Consider the following 26867-nt stretch of genomic DNA (forward strand, 5'->3'; position numbering starts at 1 on the left):
TCTTTCTTTCTTTCTTCAAAATTCTAATCAAAAGTACATATTTTTGAAGCATTTTATCTAATATGATTTTTACAATTAAATATATATATATTACTTAGTTGCATCAGTATCTATATCATGGCTTTAGAACTGTTTTGAGTCTTCAAACATTTCTCCAGGGTATAAATTGAGATACAGTGCTCTTTTGTTTATGTGCATCATGGGTAATTGTATTTTAAGTTACCAGTACCCATTCATATTAACACCATGAAGGCTGATTTTCTTCATTTACACTGCATTTTATACTGCATTGCTTTGCAATTTTTAAAATTGAGATAAAATTCATATAACATGAAATTAAGCTTGTTAAAATTAAGCTAGGTGGATATTTGGTGGCTTTTAGTTATTCACTGTGTTCATTGTTAGTTATATCATCACCTTCAAAAGACCTTAGGCCCCTTAAGCAGTCATGTGCTATTTTGCCTTCCCTCCAGCCTTCTGACAAACAGCATCTACATTCTGTCTCTGTGAATTTACCTATTCTGGGTATTTGCTATGCATGGAATTAGATACCATGTGACTTTTTGATTGGGCTTCTTTACTTAGCTTACTTTCTTGGTTTATCCATACTGCAACATATACCCATATTTTGCTCCTTTTTGTACCTCTGTAATATTCCTTTGTATGTATATACCTAATTTTTTTCTGTGTGTTTACTGATGTACATTAGCTTATATGTATAGTGCTAATATTTGAGTACCTGTTTCTGTTATTTAGCAGGGTGGATACCCAGGAGTTGAATTGCTGGACCATGTATCTGTTTTTAACTTCTTTTTTTTTTTTTTATTAAAAAGTTTGTTTTTAACTTTTTAAGGAACCATCTGTTTGCTACAGCAGCTTTATAGTCCTACAAGTAATTTATAAGCGTTTATTAGTTTGTTTGTAATGAGGAACACAGTAGACAGGGAAAGGAAAGAGAAAATCTGTGTGCCTTTTGAGTTTATTAGAGCTTTGTATTGCAGATTTCACCTGATGGACTTATTAAATATTTAATAGCACTTCAGCACTAAGAATGAAATTTAGCTCAGGGAAATGTATCTAATCTATTCTAAGTGGTGAGCAGACTAAAAAGAGAACACCAGAGAATTGAAAGAAGGGAGATAGGTTCTTTAGGGCACCTTCGTGTCCTCTGTATTTTTAGTGGGGGTTTCTAAGACTATTTACTGTAGGTCTAAGATTAACTAGGTTCTACAGAGCTCAGCTTATAGTCATATGCCTGGCTGTGACTTCTAACAATGGAAGGATTTAAAGCAAAATCAGTTCAGGGAAAATGTGCATCAGGAAAAGCCCAGCGTCAGTTCGGGTTCCCAGTGGTGGTCTCCAAAGGGTGTCACACAGGATGTACTTCCCCTCTCTAGCAGAGTTGTGACAAGCTGTCTGTCACCCAAGGAAGCTCATCAGACAGTGTGGAGACTCTTCTGTTTATTTTGGGTGGGAGGAAAGATTGTTCACAAAGGTACTCTCTGCCTACCACACACCATCAACCCAGACACCCAAAAGGAAAAGCAGGTGTTCAGCAGCAATCTTACTGGCTGCACAGCGCCATCAGCAGAGTTGCTCTTGTCATCTGAGGACGGAGATCTGGAATCTGAGTTCCCAGACACTAGCCAAGGCCAGCCAACCTTTTCAGGGATAGAAGTTAGGCCTGCTGTGTCTGTTCTTCACCTGAACATAGGTGTTCACTTCCTTAAAAGTTGTATCAGCTTCTGTAAAGAAAGATAAACACCATGTCATAGAACCAGTAGAGACTTCAGTGTCAAACACACTTTGATTGGTATTATGGTGGGTAAATTGTGTAGCTTCTGAACCTATTTCTGTCACGCGTTTACTGTATCTGTTATGTGTCAGAGTCCTAGTGAGAGTGCAAAGTGATAATGTACAAAAGACATTAAGCCTAGTTCCTGACCCTATGGAGTAACGCACTGTGAACATTTCGTTTCAGCTCACCTGTATCAGTCTGGGTCCAATCAAGTGAGAGACTATAAGTATCAATAAGTTGAACATGCAGCTTAATAGAATTATTACTACATGTCAAAAAAAAAAAAAAAGCTGGACTCTTGTCTTACACCATACACAAAAATTAACTCAGAAAACCTAGACACCGAGCTAGAACTATAAAACTCTTAAAAGAATTCATAGGGGTAAATATTTGTGATCTTGTATTTGGCAACAGATTCATAGATTCAGTATGATATCACAAACATGGATAAAAAGTTTAAAAATATGTAGGTAAAGTGTACTTCTTGCAAATTAAAAACTTGTGTGTCACAGGAAACTATCAGTGGTCTGGAAAGGCAGCTTATGAATAGGAGAAAATATTTACAAAACATATTTGTTATTAGAAATTAATAGCTGACATACTTAAAGAACTTCTATAACTCAACCATAAGAATAAAACAGCTTGATTAAAAATGGGAAAAGCCACTTCCCAAGGCGATGTCCACATGGCCGGTAAACAAACGGAGGACAGCTCAGCATCGCTGGGGAGAGGCTTGTCAGGACCACAGTTGGCAACACATCATGTCGGTCAGACAGCTGTTGTCGACCACACACCTGCAAGTAAGTAGGTGTCGAGAAGGACACAGGGAAATTGGAAACTGTGCCCGTTGGTAGGAATGTGAAATGATATAGCTGCTGTGGAAAAAGGTATGTGATTTCTCAAAAAGTTAAACATAGAATTACTGATCATCTTTTGCTTCTGAGTCTGTATATGAAAGAGTTGAAAAGAGGGACTTTAACATCTTTTTCTGTACCTGATTTCATAGCAGCATTATTCATAATAGCCAACAGGTGGAAGCAACCATGTGTCCATGAACAGATGGTTTATATAAACAAAATGTCTTCTGTATGTACACTGGCCTGTTGTTCAGCTTTATAAAGAAGGAAATTCTGTATTCATGTTGCAATTGGATAAACCATGCCGATGTTAAGTGAACTCACTTGGCCACAAAAGGAGAACTAATGTAGGGTTCCACTTCCACAAGGCCACTAAGGAGTCACGTTTATAGAGACAGAAAGTAGACTGGTAGTTGCCAGGGACGGGGCATTAGTTAGCGTTTAATAGTTTTATTGGAGAAGATGTGAAAGCTCCAGAGGGGGATGGTTGTGATGATTTCACATTGAGAGGAATGAACTCATCGCCACACAACTGCGTGCTTAAAAGTGTTTTGTGTTACTAATATGCCATCCACAATTTTTTAAAAGGGAAAAATCAAAGAATTGCTCAAGAGTATTTTATAGTATGATTTCCAGCCTTAGTGCTAGAATGGAAGGGGTAGATTTATTGTTCGTATACTTCAAAATAGAATTTTGTGATGATTAATTGTTAATAAGGTAAGTAAAAACAGGATTCGCCAATCAAGAATTAATGCCTGCCCAGTGGCCTCCTTAGCTGTATGCTACGGGTAGGTCACAAAAGGAAAAGTAACCTCACGCACTCTGAATGCTGGAATCATTTGGAAGATCTTTTTTTTAAAAAAAGATTTATTTATGCATAGGGTACAGGCCAGAGGTGCAGGGGGTGAGAGGACTCACCAGAGACAGAGTGGGGAGCAGAACAGGCAGATCTACTGAAATACACTGCTGAGGGGAGCAGCGGGTGGGTCAGGAGAGGTCTGTCATGCCATGTGGATCACCTCCTGGGCCAGGGATTAAACTCATGCTGCGGTGGCTGCCAATAGCTTCAACCCATTGCACTACCATGGAGGGCCCAAGATCACTATTTTTTTTCCTTCTAGTTTTTGAGCACTTTTAGTGAGGCTTTGTAGCCACTTGGCATGTATTTCTAGATAACTGACTGATTTTTAAGTAAGCTAAAAAATGTGTACTTTTGGCTCTCCCTGGTGGCACAGTGGGTTAGGACACAGCACTGCAAGCCAGCAGCCTCCACTTCAGTTCGAGTTCAATCCCCAGCCTCGGAGATGACCCACATGGCACAGCAGACCTCTCCTGTCTTGTCCGCTGCCCCCCTCAGCAGTGTTGTTTTGTTGATCTGCCTGCCCTGCACCCTAGTCTGTCTCTGGTGAATCCTGCCACCACCCCTGCACCTCTGGCCTGTACTCCAGTTCTGTGTATATAAATAAATAAATCTTTTAAAAAAATGTATACTTTTTTTTTTAATAATGTATTTTATTTAAACCAATATATCAAAAATATAAAATCAGGCTAAATATTAGTAAGGTATGAATTTTATTTTTATAACAAATCTCAGTTTGAACCGGTCACATTTCAAGGGCTTAGTAATCCCATGGGGCTACAAGCAATTACATTTAGCAGTGGTGCCAATGAGCCCCACCTCAATCCTTTTGAGCATCTTTTAAGTCCCTTTCAGGTTAATGCAATAAAAAAAAATGTATACTTTTGTCATGTATACTGGTATAATTATTCTCTTCTCACTTGCAACTGATAGTCATGAAGATGGGGGAAGATTTCTCATGGAACCTATCCTGTATGTTAAATACTTTGCCAGATAAGCTTCATCTGAATTATTCACTCACCAGAACTTTTAAGAGGGGCAGAGAAAGGATGTAATTTGACCAGAGTCACACAATTTGAAAGTGACACAGCTAGTATTTGAATGCGTAGCCCTCGTTGCCCAAAGTTAATGCTTTCCCTGCTGCATCATGAAAGGAGCTAGTTACATCTGCAGTTACCCGACTCAGAAATGAATGATTTACTCGATTTGAGAATCAGGAGTTCTGACGTCTAGGCCCTCCTTTACATCTGCCTTTCGGAATTACAGTGGACAGGGTACTTGTAACTAAGTCTCAGTTTGCTCTTTTATAAAAAAAAAAAGGCATTTGATTGGTTATTTCCTAGAAACCTGTGTCTATTGTTGAAATGAAAAAATTTCAGTGTGTTCAGAGCTGGGCTGTAAGCACCTAATAAACCCTGTGTCAGATTTTGAATTGAAACATACTATTTATATTAAGATTTTTTTTAAAAAAAGATTTATTTGTGCATATAGAACTGGGGTACAGGCCAGAGGTTCAGGGGCAGCGAGAGGCTTCACCAGAGACAGAGGGGGAGCAGAACAGGCAGATCGACAAAGTACACTACTGAGGGGAGCAGTGGGCTGGTCAGGAGAGGCCTGCCACGCCATGTGGTCACCTCCGGGCAGGTGGGGATCGAACTCATGCGGAAGTGGTTTTAGCTTCTTAGTGCTGTGCTTTAACCCGCTGCGCCCTATATTAAGATATTTTTAACTTAAAAGAAGAAGAAGAAGAGTAAGGGTGTTTTGTCAACTTCTGTGACCGGCTGCAAGAAAGGGTGTTTGGGATGGGAGTGGTTGTGGGCTCCTATGAGCTCAGTACTCACTGGCTCACAAGAACAAAGACCTAGCATGGGGTGTTTTGATGGGAGGTGGAATGAATTGCATTTTACTCTATTGTGGCATGAAAGCTTAGTATATCAGTTAGCAGTTGTGTCCTGTGTTGGACATGTAGTTAAATACTGCCAGATTTTCCTATTTGTAAACTTGACTGTTTTCTTCGGATCCTTTTCTCTGGAGGCAGAATAGCCGCCTGTTGGTTAGCTCTTGTTCTTGGGCCAGAGGTATTGTTGCTGGACTGGCTTCTGTGTGTCTTAGCCTATGGAACTTAGGTCCATTGCCCCTTCCATACCCTGTTTAAAAATAGGCCTCCTACTGGCACGGCAGTGACTACAGCAGAGCAAGGTTATCCTGGGCACTTTTGTCCCCAGCTAGTCTGGTCGCAAATCATTCTTTCCTTCCATTGTTAAATGTGTGTGAGGTAATGTGAAATTCACTTTCAAACTGGAAATTCAAGAAAATCTAGGTTGTACCACTCCTAAATTTTGTTTGTAGAGGAACAGCTTCATTTCCGACTTTCCTCTTCCAAGATTGCATGGTAGGTAGCAAGATTTAATTTTGTTTTTCTCTCAGTGTTTTTATTCCACTTCCACTTTGTAAAATAGTTTGATTTTGTTAGAAAGACAATAGGGTGAGACCTTTGGTGTTATAAAGAAATTACATGGTGTAAGTAATTAGTTCATTGTGCGCATTTTGTGCCCTGCTCCTAGACAGCAGTCCTAGTAGCCAGTGAGAAATACTTGCAGTGAAACTCCGGATGCTCAACACATGCTCTGCTAAGCAGGGGACACCCGGGGAGATGGACAGAGTGGTCTTCCTTGGGCTGCTCAGTGTGTGTTACCGATCAATGTTTAGTATTTGTGGCTAATAAGTTATATCACTTGTATTTCTTAATGGAAGCTGGGTTCTTTTGACATACGTTGTACACCTCTCTTAATTGTGTTTTTAAGATGCTTGAGGAAACAGCCCTTTGGTATTTCCCCTTGGGTACAGTATTTGGGTAATTTAACTTTGGGATGGGCACACATATTGGCTAGTCATTCAGGATGATAATGACAGTTTCCAAGACAGGCTTAGAAACTATCACATCTCTTTGTAACACATCACCGTCAAAGGCCTGGGGGTCTTGTCCTCCAGCGGGAGGTTACAAGTTAGAAGTTATTGCCCAACCCTGACTCCCACACAGGCTATTTAAAAAGGTTTGCTGGAGTCCTCTAGCTCTTTTTATAGACTTGGGTTACAGAGTCAGTCACACTGCCTTGTAATTATCATCACTCTGAGCTCCTCGAGGACAAGGACACCAGCTCTATGCTTGTCATAAAGCAATTATTTAATTCACTCTTATTGAATAAATGAAGTATTCTTCTACTTAAATGAATTTTCCAAAGCTAGGTACACATGGGAGCTCCTAAGGAGTCTGGAGAACAGAAAAGCCAGGAGGTGTTTTTCTCGCCACACATCCCTTCTCACCAGTCTGTTTGCACCATCTCCATGGCAGTCCCATTTGACAGTGACTTGAGGGCTCTTCTGTTTCCCTTGCACATACCTGTTAGCCAGCACTTCTAAACAGGTCGAGTTGCTGGCCTCTGTAGTAAATAAGGATTGACTGGTTGATATTTTATTTCTTAGCTATTCTTTAAATTTTTGAGCAGCCTTGGTACAGTCAGTTTCTAAGTCTTTGTGTTTATAAGGCCAGTGACTGTTGCTTATTAGGTGTTAAGACCTTTGCTCTTCAGAGCTCAGCACATCTGGTTTCTAGTTCTTCTGTTCCATTAGCTTGCCTTGTACTTCCATCTCGCTAAATAGAAGTTATTATTTCTACACTCATTAAGAGCTCAGATATACATGTCTTAAACAATCACCACCATGCTTTCCTGGGCCAAGGGTATGTGTTTTTCACAAGTTTTTATGAAATAGCAGATATATTGGGTGTAAAGTTAAGACCTAACTCTGAGAGCAACTCAGCTACTATCATTCATTATTTTGTCTTGGTCAGATCCCTTAATCTTTCTGAAATTTAGTTTTTCATCTGTAAAATAAAGGTTAGAAAACTTTTTTTTTGCACTGTATGTACTAAATAAGATTACCAAGGTGTTTTGTAAGTTACAAACTTTGGTAATAGTAGATTTTGGGGGTTCTTTTTAATACTCTTTGTAATATATTAATTTTTAATTAAAAATTTTCACTGAAGTAACATTCCATTACTGATGGGATAGTAATACATGAGTTAATGCATGGATTTATGCTTTATCAAATGAAAACAATTCAGTCAAAATATGCCGTCTTACCTTCCACAAATGTTATCCTTCTTTCTAGAGTACGCACTGTTAGAAAATTGTTGTATATCCTTGTAGAGCTTTTCTAGGCATTCACTTACTCTTCTATGCACATGGAAGTATCTTTTTTTTAATGATTTGATAAAAAAGCAGCACTAAGTACTTCATTTAGAAAAAAATGAAAATGACAACAGCGTACCGACTATTCATAGAAATTTTACTTACTAAAGCTTGCACAGAGGAGTTGAAGTTACACAATAATTGATAATACTAGTTCCCTCCTGAAGAGTTTGAGCCTTTTTCTAGTTTTTCACCTTTACAAACAGCACTATATTAAAATCTTTGCAGGTACTTCTTTGAACCCACATTCAAATGATTCTCTAGACCAGATTCAGAGATTAGAGACACGACATTGCTAAGTGAGTGCATTTAATGCTTTAATAACTATTGTTGTTGCTTTCTAAAACCATACAATCTATTCAGCATACTTATGTTCTCACTATTAGATGTGAAGCTCTCCAGGTAGTCTTTTTCTTGCCAATTAATGTATTTTCTCTAGTCTCATGAGTGAAGAGTGAAATACAAAAAACTGTCCAGAGGAAGCATGGTTTGTGAGTATAAACAAAGAAGCAGCATAATAATGGTAATAATTTAAATATCTAGTAACTGGAATATAGGCCAGGTAAATAAGTTGTGACATATTCATTATATGAATACTAAGCAGTTGTCAAAATTGGTTAAAACTAGGTATATACAGAAGTGGAGTTAGAGTCTCCACTTAGCATGGAACAGAAAAGAAAATTGTTAAGTAATATGTGCAGTAGGATTCATTTCCGTAAAATTGAAGAACATATAAAATCAGTTCATTTTGAAGAGATGGATATCTACACTCATGTAAAACTTAAAAGATAAACATACCTTTGTTGTTAACTAGAGGCCACTTTCACAGAGGCAAGGAGTTCCCAAAGGCTGAAAAATTCCAAGTCTGGGAAAGAAGAATTGTGCTTTGCTTTATAAAGTAGGTAGAAGAGTGAATCCATCTCTTCTGACACATCTCTGTCTTTGCCATTAAAGCTTTTGATAGTTGTTGGAATGTTGTTTTTCCTTATAAAAAGTTTTCTACATTTTTTAATCTAAAAAGTGCTAGTTTATATGTAGGCTAATCTCTGGGAGTGATGTCTCTCTGTTAATATGCTTTTAGAAATTTTCAGTTACTTTTTAAATCATTGAATTCCCTTCTCAGACAAACTTGATATAGTTCTGAAGTAAGGGGATAATATGAAATGGTTATTAGAGAAGATGATAAAAATGAAAAGATGAGAACTTTCGAACCCAACAGATCTGGGTTGAAACTTTGACTTTCCACCCATTATCTGTGCTACATTGGTGCAGTTTCTTACATTCTTGAGTTTGTTACCCTAATTCTAAGAAGTACATTTTCATGTACCCCTGTATTATCTCCTTCTCTTCATGTCTTTCTCTCCTTTCTCCCCTCCATTGTGACACCATTTTTCATTTGTTGGTTAATATCTAATACTTGTCATTCTTATCATTATCATTGTTAAAATCTGCAGGGATGGTTTTGAGGTAAATGGATAGACCTCTAGAACAAATAAGGAAGGCATTTGTGGATTTCAGCAGCCCAGTTCTTTTGTAACAGACTAAGTTGTGTATCTCTTCCTGTAAAAATTAATGTGAAAAAGCCAACATTCTGTGTATTTTTAAGTGGTTTACAGATGATGGAGCTCACCTTTTCAAGATGTTTAGTGTTTCAGTGTTGTTTTTTTTTTTAAATCATAATCATAGAATTGTGTATCAGTCATCACCGTCTAACGCCAGAACATTTTCATCGCCAAAAATAAACCCAGTGTTCATTAGCAGTTCTCTCTATTCTTCTTTAGCCCCGCTGATCTCCTTTGTTCCCTATGGGTTTGCTCATTCTGGACATGTCATATAAATAGAATCACACTCTGGCCTGTCTCTGGCTTTTTTCACTTAGCATAGTATTTTCAGGATTCATTCATGTTGTATACGTACTTCATTCCTTTTTATTGCCACATTAAGTTCACTTGCAGATATACCATACTTTATTTATCCTTTTGTCAATTGATAGACATTGGATCTTTTCTACTTTTTAGTTATTATGAAATAATACTGCTATGAACATCTGTGCACTAGGTTTGTATAGACACACGTTTTGGTTTTCTTGGTTAGACACTTAGGTGTGGAATTGTTGAGCTGTACAGTAACTCTGTTTTAACATTTTGAGGAATTGCCTGTTTGGAAAGTGGCCATATTACCATTTTTTATTCTTACTGATTTCTCCATATCCTTGTCAACACTTGTTATTGTCTCTCTTTCTGATAATAGCCACTCTAATGTATATAGAGTGTTATCTCACAGTGATTTTGATTTTTCCCTTCTTTGACTGATGATGCTGAACATCTTTTCATGTACTGACTGCTTGTACAGTCTTGAACTTTCTGTTCAAATCTTTGTCCAACATAAAATTGGATTATTTGTCTTGTTGAGTAAGAATTCTTTTTGTATTCTGGATACAAGTCATTTGCAGATACTTTCTTCTGTGGGTTGTCTTTACTTGGTGGTGTTCTCTCTCTCCCCCCAGCCTTATTGAGATATAACAATATGCAAGATAAATATGTACCCTTACATATTACTAATTATTATCACCATGCATTAACAGCTAACACTTGCATCACATCACATAATTACCATCTTTTTGTGGTAAGAACTACTCTCTTAGCAACTTTTAAGTATATAATATCATATTAACTAAATCAGTAGGCTGTATCTTAGATCCCTACAATGGAGGGGTGCTTTCTACCCACCCCAACCATGGTGTGCGTTCAAGCATATATTTTTTGATGAAGTGCAATTTATGTATTTCTTTTCCTTTATCACTTACTGCTTTTTGGTGTCATATTACAGGAACTACTGCTTAAACAAAGGTCACGAAGATTAACTCCTGTGTTTTCTTCTGAGATTTTCTGTTAGTTTTGTATATGTGTGAGCTAGACTTCCAACTTTCAGTTGATTACATATGAGGGTTTATTTCTGGACTCACAGTTTTATTCCATTGGTCTGTATGTCTGTCCTTTAGACGGGCTTACCCTCTCTTGATATCTGTAGCTTTGTCTTAAACTTTGAAACCAGGAAGTATGAGGCCTTCATCTTTGTTCTCTCTTCTCAAGATTGTTGTGGTGCTTATATTTTAAGGCAGTTATCTTTGTTATGCTTTTATTGGGTAGAATTTATAAATGTGCAAAATAGGGATTCAGGCATAGAAAAGGAAATTGAAACTATTTGTGATTGAATCAGTAATGAGCTAATGAATTTTTGGCCACTGAACTCCGTTTATTGCACATTCTTTTGGGTGACCATTGTGGGTCTTAGACACAATGATCTCGGGGAGATCATGATGGGTAGGATACAAGTCTCTGTAATGAGCTTACCAACGTAAGCTTTTTACGTTCATGTTTTTGAAGGGAGTCTGGACTTTATATAATCAGAGATATGGATATAACAGAGTACTGTTAGAAAGTTTACTCTTGTCATATATTGAAAAGTTTTCTTAACTAGTTATTCTAGTTAAGAAAGGAAGGAAAGTACAAATGTGTGGAGGAAGGGGATGAGATAGCTTGTTTTAAGTGCATGCACCTCCTCCCATTTGATGAAAGTCTCCTTTAAGGTGCACTTTCTTGACTATTCTTGCACTGTCACTCATCTGGCAGCACTTAGAAAACACTAGGTATCCAGTGTGTGTTGGATGACAGAGTGAGGGGTCAGCTAGCTACAGGTGACTGCACAGGCATAGTGCCACTGCACACAAAGCTAGGCCTTGCACGGCCTCTTGAGTTGTTCTTGTCCTCAGGGATTTTAATGGTTAGTGTAAGACACCAGACATGATATAAAAATGTTAAAATATAATATGATTTATTGAATCAAATAATTGGAAAGGTAAATTACATGTATAACCCAAATAAATTTAACCTGTAGCTGTTAGGAGTCACTGAGTTTATAGAGGCATGTAGAGTTGTAGAGGAAGCCTTGAGCAGGGACATAGTTTCATCTAGGCTTGAAAGAACAAAGGGATAGCAGACTGATGGAGAGGTGGGGCTAAAACTTTCTAGGTGGAGAGGTAGTTTTCAGGAAGGGTAGTCCCATGCCTTTCTGTCTCGGGACATTTATAGTGCGTGGACATACTTGGTTGCACTACTGTCAGGCGTGCTGTGGCTTTCGGTAGTAGGAGTTAATGATACTAAGTCCCACCGTGGAAAGGTAGGTATTATTTTGCCTTGAACCCCATTTGCTGCCAGGATGAGATATACTGGGAAGTAAACAGTTTTAGCTGCAACAAGGGGTAAACTGTGTATTTGCCCCATTACATGCTTAGGATGCTGGGCTGGCATCCAGGTGGCCCCAGGTAGGCATGGAGAGATGTGGAGAGAGTTGTTTCTCTGTCCGTCTACTCTTGGCATCATCATCTAGTTGAAGATGGTCACGTGGAGGCTTTTGTTGTAAGTTATGGTCATTTATCCAAAATATCAAAGAGAAGTGAAGTAAACAGTGCTCCAAAGCAGGCACTTTATATTTGTTTTGTACTGTCGAGAATGGGCTGGGGAATGCATGTCATTAGGTAGGGTGGAGTAGAGTAATGGAACACCTCAGAAACCTGGGCAGGAATTTATCTTTCTTTAGTTGGGTGATTTTGATTATTGTTAACATTTTATTTTCCTCTGATAGTTGGATTTTCTTTTCTTTCTCTTAGAACGAGCCTCTGACCCCAGGTTATCATGGATTCCCAGCACGGGACAGCCAGGTTGGTATCTGCTATTATAATTTAAATGATGATGATGATGATGTGTGTGTGTGTATTGTAAAGATGCTTAATAGGGAGCATTTCTTGAAATTATTTTTTTTTTTGGAGAGTGATATGAATAATTTCATCAAGGAATTTACATTTAGAGATATACATTAAATTTATCTCTTAATCCCAAAGAATTATAATTACATTATTGACATGGTAGTTATTATAAGGGAAAAAAATCACTCAAGTACAGTTGTAATTACTATTGTTCTTCTGTAGGCAGTTGAATAATTTTTAACCTGGTTTTCTTGATGTTTCATAAGTTATGGTAACAGTGCTTGATGCTGGGATTTTCTCTTTATTCTCACTTAGTTCTTGTCTGCACAGATTTTCTAGTCTTTGTAATAATCTGCAACAAGAAAATTCTATTCTTTTTCCTGGGGGGAATTTAGCCTTATGGTTTTTTTATTGTTATTTTAGTTTATTTATTTATTTTTTTATTTTACAAGTTTATTTTTACATCATTTTGTACTTTTTTTTTTTTTTTTTAAGCCTTCTGGTTTTAATTAGGGAGGTCTTGTTAAAAAAGAGGGAAGTTTCTGCTGGCTTACTTTCTTAGATAGGGAGGATGATTGGGAAAACCCAGCCTTGTGTGCTAGAATAGAACTGCTTCCTATAAGACATTATCTGGGTGGCTCAGGTGACATTGTAAAATGCCTTCCTGTCTTTTTTGCTCTTTGAAGCCTTGAGCAAATGGGGTTGAAACAAGAGTTCGGACAGGCAAGGCTGCCTCAGACATACTGTGGCTTACATCACTTAGTTTCTGATATTTAACTCCTTGCTATTTGGTGATAACCGACATTCCTCAGATTTGAAAGAGTAGTTCTTGGAAATATCTTTGAATGTCTGTCTACTGGTTCCTTTTTTAAAAAAAAATTTATAATAGTTTATTTTTACATATTTTTGTGCATTTTTCCATCTCAGTTGCAATCCCTCTGGGTTTCCCATCACCAAATCACCCATTTGCCATCACCATTGTCCACTGGTTCCTTATAGATTTGTTTAAAAAAAAAAATCCACTCTTTTGTCCAAGGCATATGAGTCCTCAGAGCACTCACCCAAAAGGTTGACAGGGTTTCTAGGAGTTAACTGGATCTCATCAAAGCCCCCGAAATTGCTCTTAAAACTAGAAAGGTGCCACAGTCACCTGAGGACCTCCCAGATTGCATGTATTTGTCCACTGTGTGCTTAGAATGTAGGGCTGGCGTCCAGGTGGCCCCAGGTAGGTCTGGAGCGATGTGAGGAGAGTTGTTTGTCTGTCTACTAGTGGCATCATCATCTAATTGAATATGGTCACGTGGAGGCTTTTGTTGTAAGTTATAGTCATTTATCCTAAATATCAAAGAGAAACTAAAGGGTTGTTGGTTTGGCTCTTTCCTAGACCTTCTGTAAGCCACGAAAATTATGTCCTTGAGAAGTAGTGCTACAGCCCGACCATGCATGCATCTGACAAAATACTGTTGCTTGGCTGTTCAGACCCTGGAATTCTGATTGAGTAGGTCTGAGGTTGGGCTTCACTTTCCAGCATTTAGAAATCCCTCCAGGAGATTCTCTTTGCAGCCAAGGGGGAGACATACAGTTTTGTGGGTGCTTAAGGAGTGACATTTTTTGTTTTACCCTGCACTTCTCAGCTGAGATGTGAGGGATTATGATCATTCTCTTACTCTAGTCTTGGGTATTAAAGCAAATTTTTAATTATTTATCAAATGTTGCTTATTTTGATGTAGGAAGGTGAATCTAATTGAAGCGAAGTGTGGGAGTACACTTCATGAGTTTAAAAGAATCCAAAAGGGCCTTATATTATGCTGTCGTCTTCTGGTGGGGGTGGGAGGATGGGCAGGGTGGGGAGATTACAGATCAATAAGGAGCTAAACAAAAGGAATTAAGAGGAATTTGTTAAAGGACAAAAGTAGGTTCTTTGCTTAAACTCCTTTCCTTTTGCAGCAGAGATCCACTCTGAAACCTGCATCTCCATCACCCACTCTCCCTGCTGTAGGCCCACGCAGACCCTTTGCTATGAGTTAAAGTTGCTAATTACTTGGAGGCACATTCTGTTGGTGCCAGGTTTATTTTGGTTTATTTTCTTTGGGCTTTGTTTTGTTCTCTGGCTGGATCTTTGAATTAGAAATCTTAGAGCAGTGCAAATAGGCAAATATTGAATAGCTGCTTGTTGTATTTTGATGAATACAGAATCCAAATGAGTACCGCTAATTAATGCGCTAACCTTGTGAACTCTCACTTTGTGCTTTGAGATTTGGGAGGCATTTATCAGTGTGAAACACCGGTCACCGAGCAGCCTGAGCTAGACAGGAACTGCACTTGTGATCTTTACATCTCCCCAGAGCAGTTTGGCTTAGCAAATCCAGGAGCCAGGGAGGGGTGTGAAGGTGAATTTTAATTGTGTGTCTATTTTCTTTCCTTATTCTTTTGCTCTTTCTTTCTAAATAGATAGGAACCATCCCTGGGCCAGGAGTTTTTAAACATCTAATCTGATTTTAAGAGATAAAAATTACAGTCTTTTGGTTGTTGCTGAGAGCTTTCATCAACACTTTATTTCATTCTCACATCTACCTTTTGAAGTAGATAAAATAAACACTACCTGTAGTAGCTGAGAATTAGAATTTGTCTTTTGTTTGTTGGGGGCTCTCATTTGAGACTGTGTATCGTGCTCACTCAAGGACAGCATTGGCTGTGCGTGTGAGCCAGCTCACTCTTCAGCGTCCACATGGAGCTCAGCCTATAGGGTTAGGGGGTCAAAGGAGTCAAAACCGCTTGGTTCAGGGTTATTGTGACTAAATTCCTTAGCACTAAGTGGCCAGCGTGTCACTGTTTTTGTGTCCTTTTTCATCCTGTGATGTAAACACCAGGTAGCATATTTCACTTCAAGACCTGTGAAGGGGGCCCTCCCTGGTGGTGCAGCGAGTTAAAGCACAGCACTGTGAAGCTATCTGTAGCCACTGCAGCACGAGTTCAATCCCCGGCCAGGGAAGTGACCCATAGGGCACCACAGAGCTCTCCTGACCTGCCCGTTGCTCCCCTAAGCAGTGTTATTTCAGTCGATCCACCTGTCTGTTCCCCATGCTGTCTGTGGTGAATCTTTTCACACCCCCTCCACCCCCTGGCCTCTATCCCAGTTCTTGTATACATAAATAAATAAAGCTTAAAAAACAAACCAACATGTGAAGGGAGGGGGAAAAACCATTGGTCACCATCTCACCTTGTAGAGATTTTGCTTTCTAAGACAAGGTCACTTCAGCCTTTATTCTCTAATCAGCAAGCTCTGTGAGGTGGAAATCCTTTGCTTTTATAAAGTACCCTGAAGGCCACTTGCTAATAGGGTCTCTCTGGGGAGGTGGAAGAGACAAGCATTGTTTCTGACTTGCAGAAGTGGAAAGCAGCCCAGAAAGGCTGGATGTTTTATCTGAGCCCTTGCAGGATTTTAACTTGATGTCCCCATGGTGAGGCTTATATTCCTAATTTGACCATTTCTTCATGATTTATATATGTGTTTATGCAAATTTCTAAGTGTTCATTAATACTGGAGCATTTTGTGGGTTTGTAATATTTCTTAAGTTACAGAATATTTGTATGTGTTAGCACCAGAAATAATTGTGCTACTCCAGAATTTTTATATAGGAGGGGCTTAGGAACAACAGTGACTAGAAGAGGCCCAGTACTGTAGTATTTTTGCTAATCTTGCTCATTTGGGATGGCTCTCAGGAGACTCCCAGAAAGTATGATGGGAGTCCTAAGGCCAGCTCTTTGCCTCCCCTTGACAAGGACAAGTTGGGGCACTTTTGAGAATGGAAAGGAATGCAATTTTTGAAACAGTCCCCAACAGACTGGGATATATAGTAGCTGTAATTAAAAAAATAGAGTGACTGTCCTCTTCACCGAGGTAGTCGGGACTCAGGATTATGGCTTGCCCAGCAAGCCCAACACTGACCCCTGTGGGAACGGAGCCTGGCTTCACACCTGAGATGAGAGATGGCAGACTTTTCTTGGGTGTAGATGTTGAATTAGCTACGGAACTGGGAATATTAGTAAATCATATAAACTAATGTTTATGAACAATAGTGCTTCTGGGTGTACTTAGTCTTGATCTTCAAAGTAGCTCTGTCAGTAGATTGGACTTTATCTCTCTATTTTATAGACAAGAAAACTAAAGCAGAGGTTTTTAGATGAATTTCCCAGTATCTCCTAAGTGGTAAGTTCAGAGCTAGACTTAACCTCTGAATGTTCAATATCCCTGTTTTGTATTCCTTTCTTCTGTTGGTGTTCTCTCATTTGAGAGTGATCCTATGGGGTCTTGGGAGAATGTGGTGCCATAGCATATTCCTAGGGCCTAGAGGCCCCTGTCAAATTTCTTTCCTGCCTTGGTTGTTAAAATGGTATATGATCCATAGTTTATTTATTTATTTTTTTGCATTTTAAATATAAAGAAAGAGTTAATGTCTTGATGTCAAGTTATTTGAAAATGTTAGTCAGTGTTTCTTTAACAGTTTCGGGAAAAAGCTTGCTTTCTAAAGATACTCTGAAATGCCCCTCCATGTTCATGATGTAGGAGATGTTCATGATGTAGGCATTTTTTTTCAAAATGATTTTCTTCTCACTATTTTTATTTTACTTTTCCATATCAGTTCTCCTCTGGAATGGTGGGTTTATTATCATCCAAATACACTTTCAGGACTTTTAGTTATTTTGGTTGTGAACCATGGACAATAAATAGCACATGCATTTTTCTGTCCTACTCACTTAATTTGGTGGCTAAGAAATGATGAGTACTTTCTTCCCTGTCACGATTTGGTTTGGAGGACAAAGTGAAGTTATTTAAGCTCTAGATCAGCGCTTTGATGCTTTAAAACAAGATGGCAGCCGCTACGAAACACCACCTTCCCATGGGTGCGCACAGGTGCACGCGTTTGTGTGACTGCCCAAGAGCCAGTGGTAGCAGATAATGCTGGTCCTTGCTGTATTCTGAGAATTGTGATTTTCCCCATTGTATTCTTTTTATAAAATCATTAGTTGTGACCAGTGATTGATTGTTCCAAATTGATTTCTTACCCCACTAATGTATTGAAATCTATATTTTTGAAAAATAAATTTCTAATAATTGCTATTGTTGTAGATGCACATCTGTACTTTTATATAGATATTACTCTTCCCTGTACTCTTATAGGCAGCCCAGCACCTTTAGTGTCCTTTCCTAGTCCCCACCTCCATCCCGGCCTGAGAGACCCTTGTGCCTCTGTGTCTATGATGCGCCTGTTCTGGACTTTCAGTTAAAGGGGATCCCGTGACACCTGTGTCTCATGACCGGTTTCTGTTGCATGGCTTGGGATTTCAGGTTCTTCCATGTCGTAGCTTGTGTCTGTCCTTCATTCTTCTCTTTTTGGGGGAATAATATTCCATTGTAGGGCTGTAATTGTGCTTATATGAGCTTTCTGCTGCCCTGTATTCTGTCTCCTATCGCTCTCATTACATGCTTTTTGTTCTTGAACTCAACAATCTTGATTCCAGCTTGTGGAATCACCATGTCTTTCAGCTTCAGATCAGCACACACTTCACTGGGTCCTCACTTCCTCATTCAAATCACAGGTACAAAGTTGGTTCTGTAGAGAAGTCTTCTGACCACATCAGTCTACAGGTAACTATACATAACCTGACCATTTGCCCTTTGCAGATCTCTAATCATTATCTGATTCTCTCAGGCATGTTATTTATTATATGTCTCTTCCACTGAAGCCTAAGTTCTGTGCCAGCTGCCACTTGGCTTAGAGTAGAGCCTGGCATATAGGAGCAGATCAATAAGTATTTGTTGAGTGAATAAATGAAAGTTATCTTCAATTTAAGGAGATGCCTTTGAAAGGTTTTAAGCAGGAAAGTGACATGATCTATCTTACATTTTAAAAAACAGTATTCTGGCGCTCTCTGGTGGCGCAACAGGTTGGGATGCAGTACTGCAAGCTGGCCTCAGCTGCTTCAGGGGAGTTCAGTCCCCCGCTCTGGAGGTGATCCACATGGCGCGGCAGACCTCTCCTGGCCCGCCCTCTGCTCCCCTCAGCAGTGTTCTTCGTCAATCTGCCTGTTCTCCCCACTCTGTCTCTGGTGAAGCCTCTCACTGCCGCTGTACCTCTGGCTTGTACCCCCGTTCTGTATGCATAAATAAATAAATCTTTAAAAAAAACAACAACAGTATTCTGGTTGCTGTGAAAAATGAACTTTATACAAGTAAAACAAAAGGAAGAAATATTAGAACTATTGTCTAGGCAATGACTTTATCTTTTGCTTGTGTTTAATGTCAATTCCAGCTAGATCTTATTTGTCAAATGAGAAATTTATCATTATCCTCTCCCAGCAAGAAACTGGATTAAGATAACTGATTCAGAGTAAATGTTTCATACCCCTTCTGTATTTCACAATCTATAATATTCTTACTGGTTGTTGTTTTTTAGCTGAAATATTTCTTCTTTGCTTTTTAGTTACAGAAATATGAAATCATTTTTTTCCTACTGGGTTGTCTAGAACCCACTTTCAGCCTTCTTGTAATTTTTGGCCCAAATGGTTGCTTCTCTCCAATATCTGGCTCTTGGTCACCCACCAGTGATCTGGGTCCTTCAGTGGTGTTGCTTTACACCCCCTAGTGGATGAGAGGCCGGTAAGTGCTGATGCAGGTAGCATTCAGTGCACGTGTCCAAGCAGCCGTGTGATATGCTTCAGAGGTCCCTGATCAGGCCCCAGTCTGGCCTCAGTCTTTTCCTTCTGTTCCTTGAGTATTTCTGTGCTCTGGCCATAGACTTCACTGTTGCATTTTAGGTCCTTTCACTCTGCAAGTAATGAAATAAGCTTGTCTCTCCTGGAAAAGACCATATTATTTTCTTCGCCTCACTGCTATGTATGCAAGTACCATACTTTACAATTTCTTCATTTATTAAAATGAAAAAAAATATTTTAATAGAAATTTTCTCCTAATAAGGCCATTTTTTGTTAAATTAATGCTCATTTTTAATTTTATGACATAGTTATGTCACTGTGGCTGTGTACATGTTATGAATGAATTATAAAATTATGATTACATTCCCTTTGTTACATATTTTTGTTTCCCACAGAATTATTAAATATATATATGAACCGGTATTCAGTAATTGTTTTTAATTTTTATTATTTTTTAAAGATTTATTTATGTATACAAGAACTGGGGTGCAGGTCAGAGGTGGGGTACGGGCATTGAGAGGATTCCTTAGAGATAGAGCGGGGAACAGAACAGGCCGACTGACTGAAATAGACTGCTGAGGGCAGCAGCGTGTGAGACGGGAGAGGTCTGCTGCGCCCTGTGGGTCAGCTCCCTGGCCGGAGATCGAACTCGTGCTGCAGTGGCTGGCGATCATTTCATGCTGCTGTGACTTAATCCCTTGTACCAGCAAGGAGGCCCAGTAACTGCTTTTTTATAAACCACTGTTGAGATAAAATTTTCCATGTCATAGAAATCACCCAACATAAGTGTAGTATTTCAGAATTTTATTAAATATATAGGTTGTGCCACCATGACTGCATTCTGGTTTTAGAACATTTCTACCCCACCACCCCACATTCTTGAATTTTTTCCCCCCATTAATCCCCACTCCCATTTCAGGCCCTGGTAACCACTGATACGCTTTCTGACCCTATGAAATTGTCTTTCATGGGTGTTTCATGTAAATGGACTCATGTGGCTTGTGTGTAGTTGAGTGTGTGTAAATTTTTTAACAAGGTAGTGCTGGCTTACATCCTCCTTTGTGTTCAGAGGTAGAAGTTCTCCCTCCTCAGGTGTTGCCACCCACACATGCCACATGTGTGACTTCTTGTATTTAGCATGTTTCAAAGTTCATCAGTGCTGTATGTACTCTTACTTTTTATTGCTGAATACTATTCCATTATATAGTTGCTGTTAACCCATTTACCATTTGGTAGAGATTTCCATTATTTTCATTTTGGTTATTAGGAATAATGTAGTTATGATATGTACCATAATATAGTTATGTATATACTACAAATCTTTGTATCACGTTTTAATTTTTTTCAGGTAGAATTGGTGGGATTTATGATAAGCTCATGCTTAACTTTAACTTCTGTTTTCCAAAGTGGCTTGATTTATCCACCTTTTGATGATAGTGAGTACAATATGGTAGTATCTTACTATGACTTTAATTTGCATTTCCCTAATTATTGATAATGTGTGGGGTATTTGTCTTTTTCCTCATTTGCTTATTTGGTATTCATATGTGTTCTTTGTTGCGATGTCTGGTCATATCTTTTGGTTGCTTTTTTTTAAATTGAAGTTACATTGCCCTGTAACATTACCTTTGCCCATTTTTTATTTGCTTTGCCTTCTTAATATTGAATTACAAGAGTCCTATGTATTCCAGATATACATTCTTTGTCAGAGTCACAATTTACACATTTTTTTTTCATAGTTATGAAATTTCACAAGACTAACCTTGCTCATCCCCCAATATAACAAAGCTGCGTTTTGATCCTTATTTACAAAGTTTGGATAAATGCTGCTTCAATCTCTTATGAAAGAGATTGTGGAAACTGGCACTGACTTTATGTTAGGGCCTGTGATTGCGCAGGGAAGATCGGTAGGTCACAGTGGCCTTGTGTCTGGCTCCCACCCTTGTCCTTAGTGGCAGGCATGCTCGGGCAGGAAACTCTGCAGTGAAGAGAGATTACGCTGTCTCCTGCATGTCCTAGGGCAGTGGCAGAGCCCAGGTTCATTGACTTTCTTTTTCTTTAAGGCGCTAGCTTTTCTGTGAGGCTGGCTCATGGAAATTCCCCTGTAGGCACGCTTGGCTGGGACTTCAGATAACAGCTCTGCCTCACAGGATGCCTGGCTTTGGGCAAGTTTTTCCTTCTCTGAGCTTCAGCCTTTTCCATCTATGCAATAGGAACAGTGTCTACTCTGAAAAGTTGTAGGAATGAGGAAATTTCCTGGCATGTGTGAGGGTCTCTATGTTATGAGAGAGGCTTTACAAGGATGTGATTAATTCTTACAGTTTCTGATTTGATACTCTTGCTTTTAAATTCTTATTTGCTATGTGAAATGAGTTTTATCTGTAGATTTGAAATTTCTAGCCCAGGTACAAAGCTTTGCCATATTTCTAAGAAAAATCTGTCTCTGGGAGAAAAATGAAATCTCTGTAAGTCTGTTTACCTAACACATGATTAGTCTTGGCAGCATCAGGAGAAAGAGCGAGTCATTGCTGAGATTTTTATGGCCTTCTGGTCTGAACCTAGCCACAGCTTCAGGACTCTCCACAACCACTGTGCTCCTCCGGCCTGCCCCATTTCTTCTGCGCTCAGGTCTCTCCACAGTCCTTCACACAAAAGAAACACGTGTGCTTCTTCCTGGGCCCGGTCTCTTGGAATGTTTCTCCTTTTTTCAGCAGGTCCTAAGTATCCTTCAAGGTCCCTGAAGACAGGTTAGCCTCCTTTACGAAAATTTTCCTGTATTATGAAAATTTTCTTGCGGCAAAGCAGGCCTCCCCTTTCTCACCTGCTGCTTCTGTATTCCAGTAAATCCACCGTTTCTGCTCTGTTCCTTGATTGCCTCTCATGGTGTGAACTCACTCGCCACGCTGTCTAGATGAGCATTTCCATATTGAGTCAGATGAGTCAGGAGAGTTTGGAAATTATTGTGAAGACTAAGCAAATTGTTTCATTTCTCTACGACTCAGTTTCTCATGTGTGAATGTGGCTACATTTAAAATAATTTACTAGATCAAGAGTGACAGTGCACTGACCTCTGTGTTCAGATTTCTACGTGATCTAGAAAGTCTCACTGCTGGAACCAAGTTTCTTCCTTTTCCTGGAAGGACTGATTTAGTGCTACTGGGCTTGATTCTGTCAGGTTCTTGAGAGTGCTGTGCTTCTTTGCGGAAGCAAGGGCAACTTTTATCTTCTAATTAACCTGAATGGAGCAGGGCCATGGAACTGTGGAGAAATGAGTGATTTGAGCTGGAAGCAGAGAGAGGATATACACCGCTCGCTTAGTTCTCACCCTCTGTCCTGCCCAGTTTCCTTGCTACATCCAGCTTGACATCACACCAGCTTTGCTGCTTTTTGTTCTGTTTAGGTTTGCTGTTATCTTAGGCTGCCAGAACAGTTTGCATTTAACTCTTGACCTTTTTGTTTATTAAGTGTTTTGTAAATGGATAGATCATAACTTCGCTGCTTGGCTTTTCAGAGACTGACTTAATGCTTTGCAGATAGGCAGTGGGTTTGTATTGTCATGAGAAGCCTGATGTGGCCATCGTAAATAATTATCTGACTAAAGATTATTAACCACGGTGGGGGGGGGTGTTGGCCATTTGCAAAGGAAAATTACAGACTTTCCATTATTTGCAGTACAAAAGTAGGAAGCTCATCTGGCTGGCATTGCTTAAGGCAACCAAGTAGTGCATGGTGTATTCCTGCTGCTGGCTAGTGCCCCGAGCGGCACCAGCATGCTGCTCCTCCTCGCCAGCCTGCACTTTGTGAGTCACTGTTAGGAAGCTCCATGTCGCTCCTCAACCCTTTGTTCTTTAGCAGATGCCCACTAGCATGTGCTTTAGAAGGAAACCAGCTGGCTAAGAAGACCACAGGCACATCCTGGTTGTTGGTAGTCAGTGTAGTTATGCATTTCAGTTATAGAGTAAGTAGTATTACTTATTAGCATTTACTGTATGCCTTTATTCGGAGCTCACTTAGGATTAATTTAGAGAGAGGAGAATAAAGCCAGACAACTAAGGCCTGTGTTAGAGAATTTGCTGCCAACAGAAAATAATTTCAGCAAGTTCTGTGTAATCATGCATTTAAACAAAGGCCCACCTCTCATCTCACCAGGGTCTCATTGCTCTGCTTAGCCTTTACCCCGGGAAACACTGTAGAGAAAATTCTAGACCTTCCATGTTCTGGCTCCAGTTCTTTCCTTCTGTCTCATGTATGATCCTCTATATCTAGCCACATTAAGGGTGGGGGAAGTGCAGCTTTGAAATCACATGGGTTTCAGTCCTCATCCCTTGCTTTTGGTATTTTCCATGTTTAAATACAGTCCATCTGTTAAATCCCACTTCAAATGCTACTTCATTCATGAAGTCTTGTCTGATGCACTTACTTTGGAACAAACTTAATGTCCACAAGACTCCCAAGGCATATTCTTTCCACATTGTAATGGCGCCTTAGTGCTGACTGTGAAGTTACAACAAAACAGGCTTGATGACACATGCAGTTCTGTGGGAACAGGACTCCGCCACTGATTGTCTTCAAGACTCTGCACAGAGAGCTCAATATGAACTTGGGAAAGGGCGGGTGTAAAAGTAGACTCATCTCTAGCTTGCTTAAAATACAGAGCCCTCTCTCTTGGGATTATTTTCATATGGACAAAGAGGGAAAGAAAGTGGATTGCAGATTTCTCTAGGTTTTTATTGCCTTTGCTTTGCCAGAGTGATATGAAAAATTAATACTTGAGAAGTTAGATATCTGATCTTCAGCAAGAGAGTGCCTCTTACGAGTGTAATGGGCTTGGTCAAGTGGGTATTAAATGTAAATCTGTCATTTTTTGGAGCTGCAGAAGGCTCTTAAAACATTCTCTAAATATCCTTATTGAATTAGTAGAACTTTTTGGACAGGGGACTGCCTGTGAGCCTCCTACCATTCGGCTCTTCATTGTTCTGGAAAGCACCTCCAGCATGCGCATCACAGGGGGTGATGGTCACGCCTTCACAGTAATTCTGCTGTTTTGTTACTGGTGCAGAGAACAGGGGCAGCAGTTACCATAGGTGTGCTTAACTCAAATGAACGAAAGAGCTGACGGGTAGTGAACTCTGTGTGCCAGTTGTGTGGACACTTAGCAAGTGCTTTCTTTACTCCAGGTGAGGAGACGGAGGTGCAGAGAGATTTAAGACTATGTAGCTGTTAGTGAAGACGGACTTTAAATGAGTTTGATTTCAAACACTGCTGTGCACCTGCCTTTTCCGTATTTACTTGAATGTTTGCATGTTTGGCTTCCCTTAGTGAGCATCGTTACTTCCCTCCTTGTTCCCCTCTGCACCCTTTTGTAAGGGGATGATGATTCTGTATTACGTTTTTGTAGAACTGTATAGATTATCACTTTCATATCTGTTTTCATTTGATCTTGGTGAGGTCTGCATGCAGGGGTGGGGTTGTAATTTCCATTGGCAGGTAAGGAAATTAAGATGATCTGGCTTGGTGAGAGATTTGCTACAGGGGGTAGTAATTAGTGGCATAGAGCCCAGCTCTTTATTTAGGTGAAGTGTGCTGACGTTCAGATTAAAGTTTTTAGCAATGTAGTCTCTTTTTCCCAGCAAACGATGTGAATGCAATATATGAAAAAGGTAGGTGAGTTGAACCTTGTGGAAACTGGCAGCTCCACCTCCTGGACTTACCCGTGCCCCGAGCTGACCCATTGGACTGGAGTACTGTTTGACAGGGGAATTGTCAAAGAACTTTGGTGTCAGATCTGGATTCAAGTTACAGTTTGGGCCTGATATTTAACCTCCCTTACACTTGCTTCCTTATTTGTAAAATGGATATGCTTTTCAGGGATTCCTGATGGATATTTACTAAAAAACATGCCAGAGCCTAGCACTGTGCCCTGAGCTCTGGTAGAGGAGTCCGTGTGCCATGCAGGGGCAATGGCCACTCACCGGTTTCACTTCTGCCTACAGGGTGCTAAGGGCTTGCTATTGAGGCATGGGCGCCCACAGAACTTAGAACTCAGATCTCCGCCCTTGGCTGGAGGTGCACGACATCCGTAGCCATAGTGTAGAATGGGGGCAGGGAAGCGGCAAGCATTCAGTGTAAAGGATCAGAGAAAGTGTCTCAGACGTCTTTGTCGTCTGCTGTGGCTGGTCAGCTCTGCCGGTACAGCTTGTAAACAGCTGGAGACAGTGTGTAAATGAATGAGCATGGCAGGATTCTAATAAATCTATTTGTGGCGCTGAAATTTGAATTTCATAGCGTTTTTACGTGCCATAAAATAGTATTGTTCTTTTGATATTCTAATTGTCAATAGATGTAAAAAGTGTCGAAAAATAATTGATTGTTGATAGTGCAGAATAACTTAATTAAAAATGATTACTGTTGAGGAAGTATTGATAATTGGTAAGGCTTAACTCTCCACAATTAAAAAGATGGAATTTCCCATCTTCTCCTCAGGACTTGTTCTGTGTTCACTAGTTTCATTACCAGCTATGAAAAAGGTTTCTAAATAGAGTATAACATATTGGAAAGACCACGAATCTTAAGGGAATTAGAAACTTGGCTTTTGTCAATAATTTTGTGACTTCATATTTGTCACTTTACCTGCTTGCGTCCTTTAATTTCCTCATAAAGAAGGAGGAAGTTTGGAATGGTAACAGTGGAGATCTTTGCCAGCTCTAAAATTCTCAAGTTCTCTCATTTTACTTTTGGCTGTCTGGAAAGGTGCTTTCAAGCTGTTTTCATCTATAGAAACGAAAGTATTTTACCAGGCAGTACTTTTCTTCTAAATACTAACAGGGGTTCATGTTGTGCTGGGGACGGTTTGCACAAGCAGCACTGTCCCGTGGTGCTTGAGCCAACCATCCCTGGCTGAAGGGAGATGCAGCGTGACTTAATAATCCTACACCCCGGCTCAGTAAATGCTGGTCACTTCTTGTTCTGCCACCCTGAAACATCTGACCTCTTTGTACATAAACTACAGAGGCAAAGAGAAAGGAACTCGAAAAATTGGAAGAAGAAAAACTCTACCCTGACTCTGTGTGGGCCTAGGAAAATTTCATATCTGGAAACCTCAAGTCTGAGTCACACTGGCAGGGCTTTTGGCTCCTCTGGGCCGGGAGGGGTGGGGAGGGGCGGGGAGGGGCAGTGGAGCAGCCGCTGTGCCCGGTTTTGCCAACAGAGGGCACCCAGAGCAAAGCAGGCGCCTGGGGTACTTGAGCACTGCTGCTCTCCCCACACACGCTGGGCAGTGCCTGGGCAGAGCACGGGTGACTCACTACCTGTCGCTTGTATGCTGCTTGATCCCTGTCCACATCCTCAGAATTTTTCTCTCATCCCGAAGTCAGATAGTCTGAATGCAACCCTAATTGTTCTTTGCCTCCACATTAAGTGTACCAGATGCCCCAAAGTCTGCAATGAATTTTTCCATGTTGTAAAATCTGGGCTTTGGGGTGAATGTCATTTTAGGCTATAACTTAATTCATTATCTAGTGAACTCTCTTCCTGAAGGAGGCCACTATGTGGCCTCTATGGAAGACTTTATTCTTAATACCCAGAGCGGTGGCCCACCACTGAAGTAAAGTGTCCAAAGCAG

At 39.9% G+C, this 26867-nt stretch overlaps 1 protein-coding gene across 8 annotated transcripts in view; it reads left to right on the forward strand.

The window, feature by feature from the left end:
* The window catches only part of RBFOX2 (RNA binding protein, fox-1 homolog (C. elegans) 2), a 168766-nt gene that overhangs the window by 8698 nt on the left and 133201 nt on the right, over positions 1–26867 (forward strand). For all 8 annotated transcript variants that reach the window (XM_012735300.1, XM_012735294.1, XM_004675698.2 and 5 more), the window contains exon 2: positions 12434–12484. In XM_012735300.1, the coding sequence (XP_012590754.1) occupies positions 12434–12484 (51 nt within the window). The remainder of the gene's footprint in view (positions 1–12433; positions 12485–26867) is intronic.

Source organism: Condylura cristata, unplaced genomic scaffold, assembly GCF_000260355.1.
Source record: "Condylura cristata isolate star-nosed mole 26May11 unplaced genomic scaffold, ConCri1.0 scaffold00004, whole genome shotgun sequence".
In the NCBI taxonomy this organism is placed as follows: domain Eukaryota; kingdom Metazoa; phylum Chordata; class Mammalia; order Eulipotyphla; family Talpidae; genus Condylura; species Condylura cristata.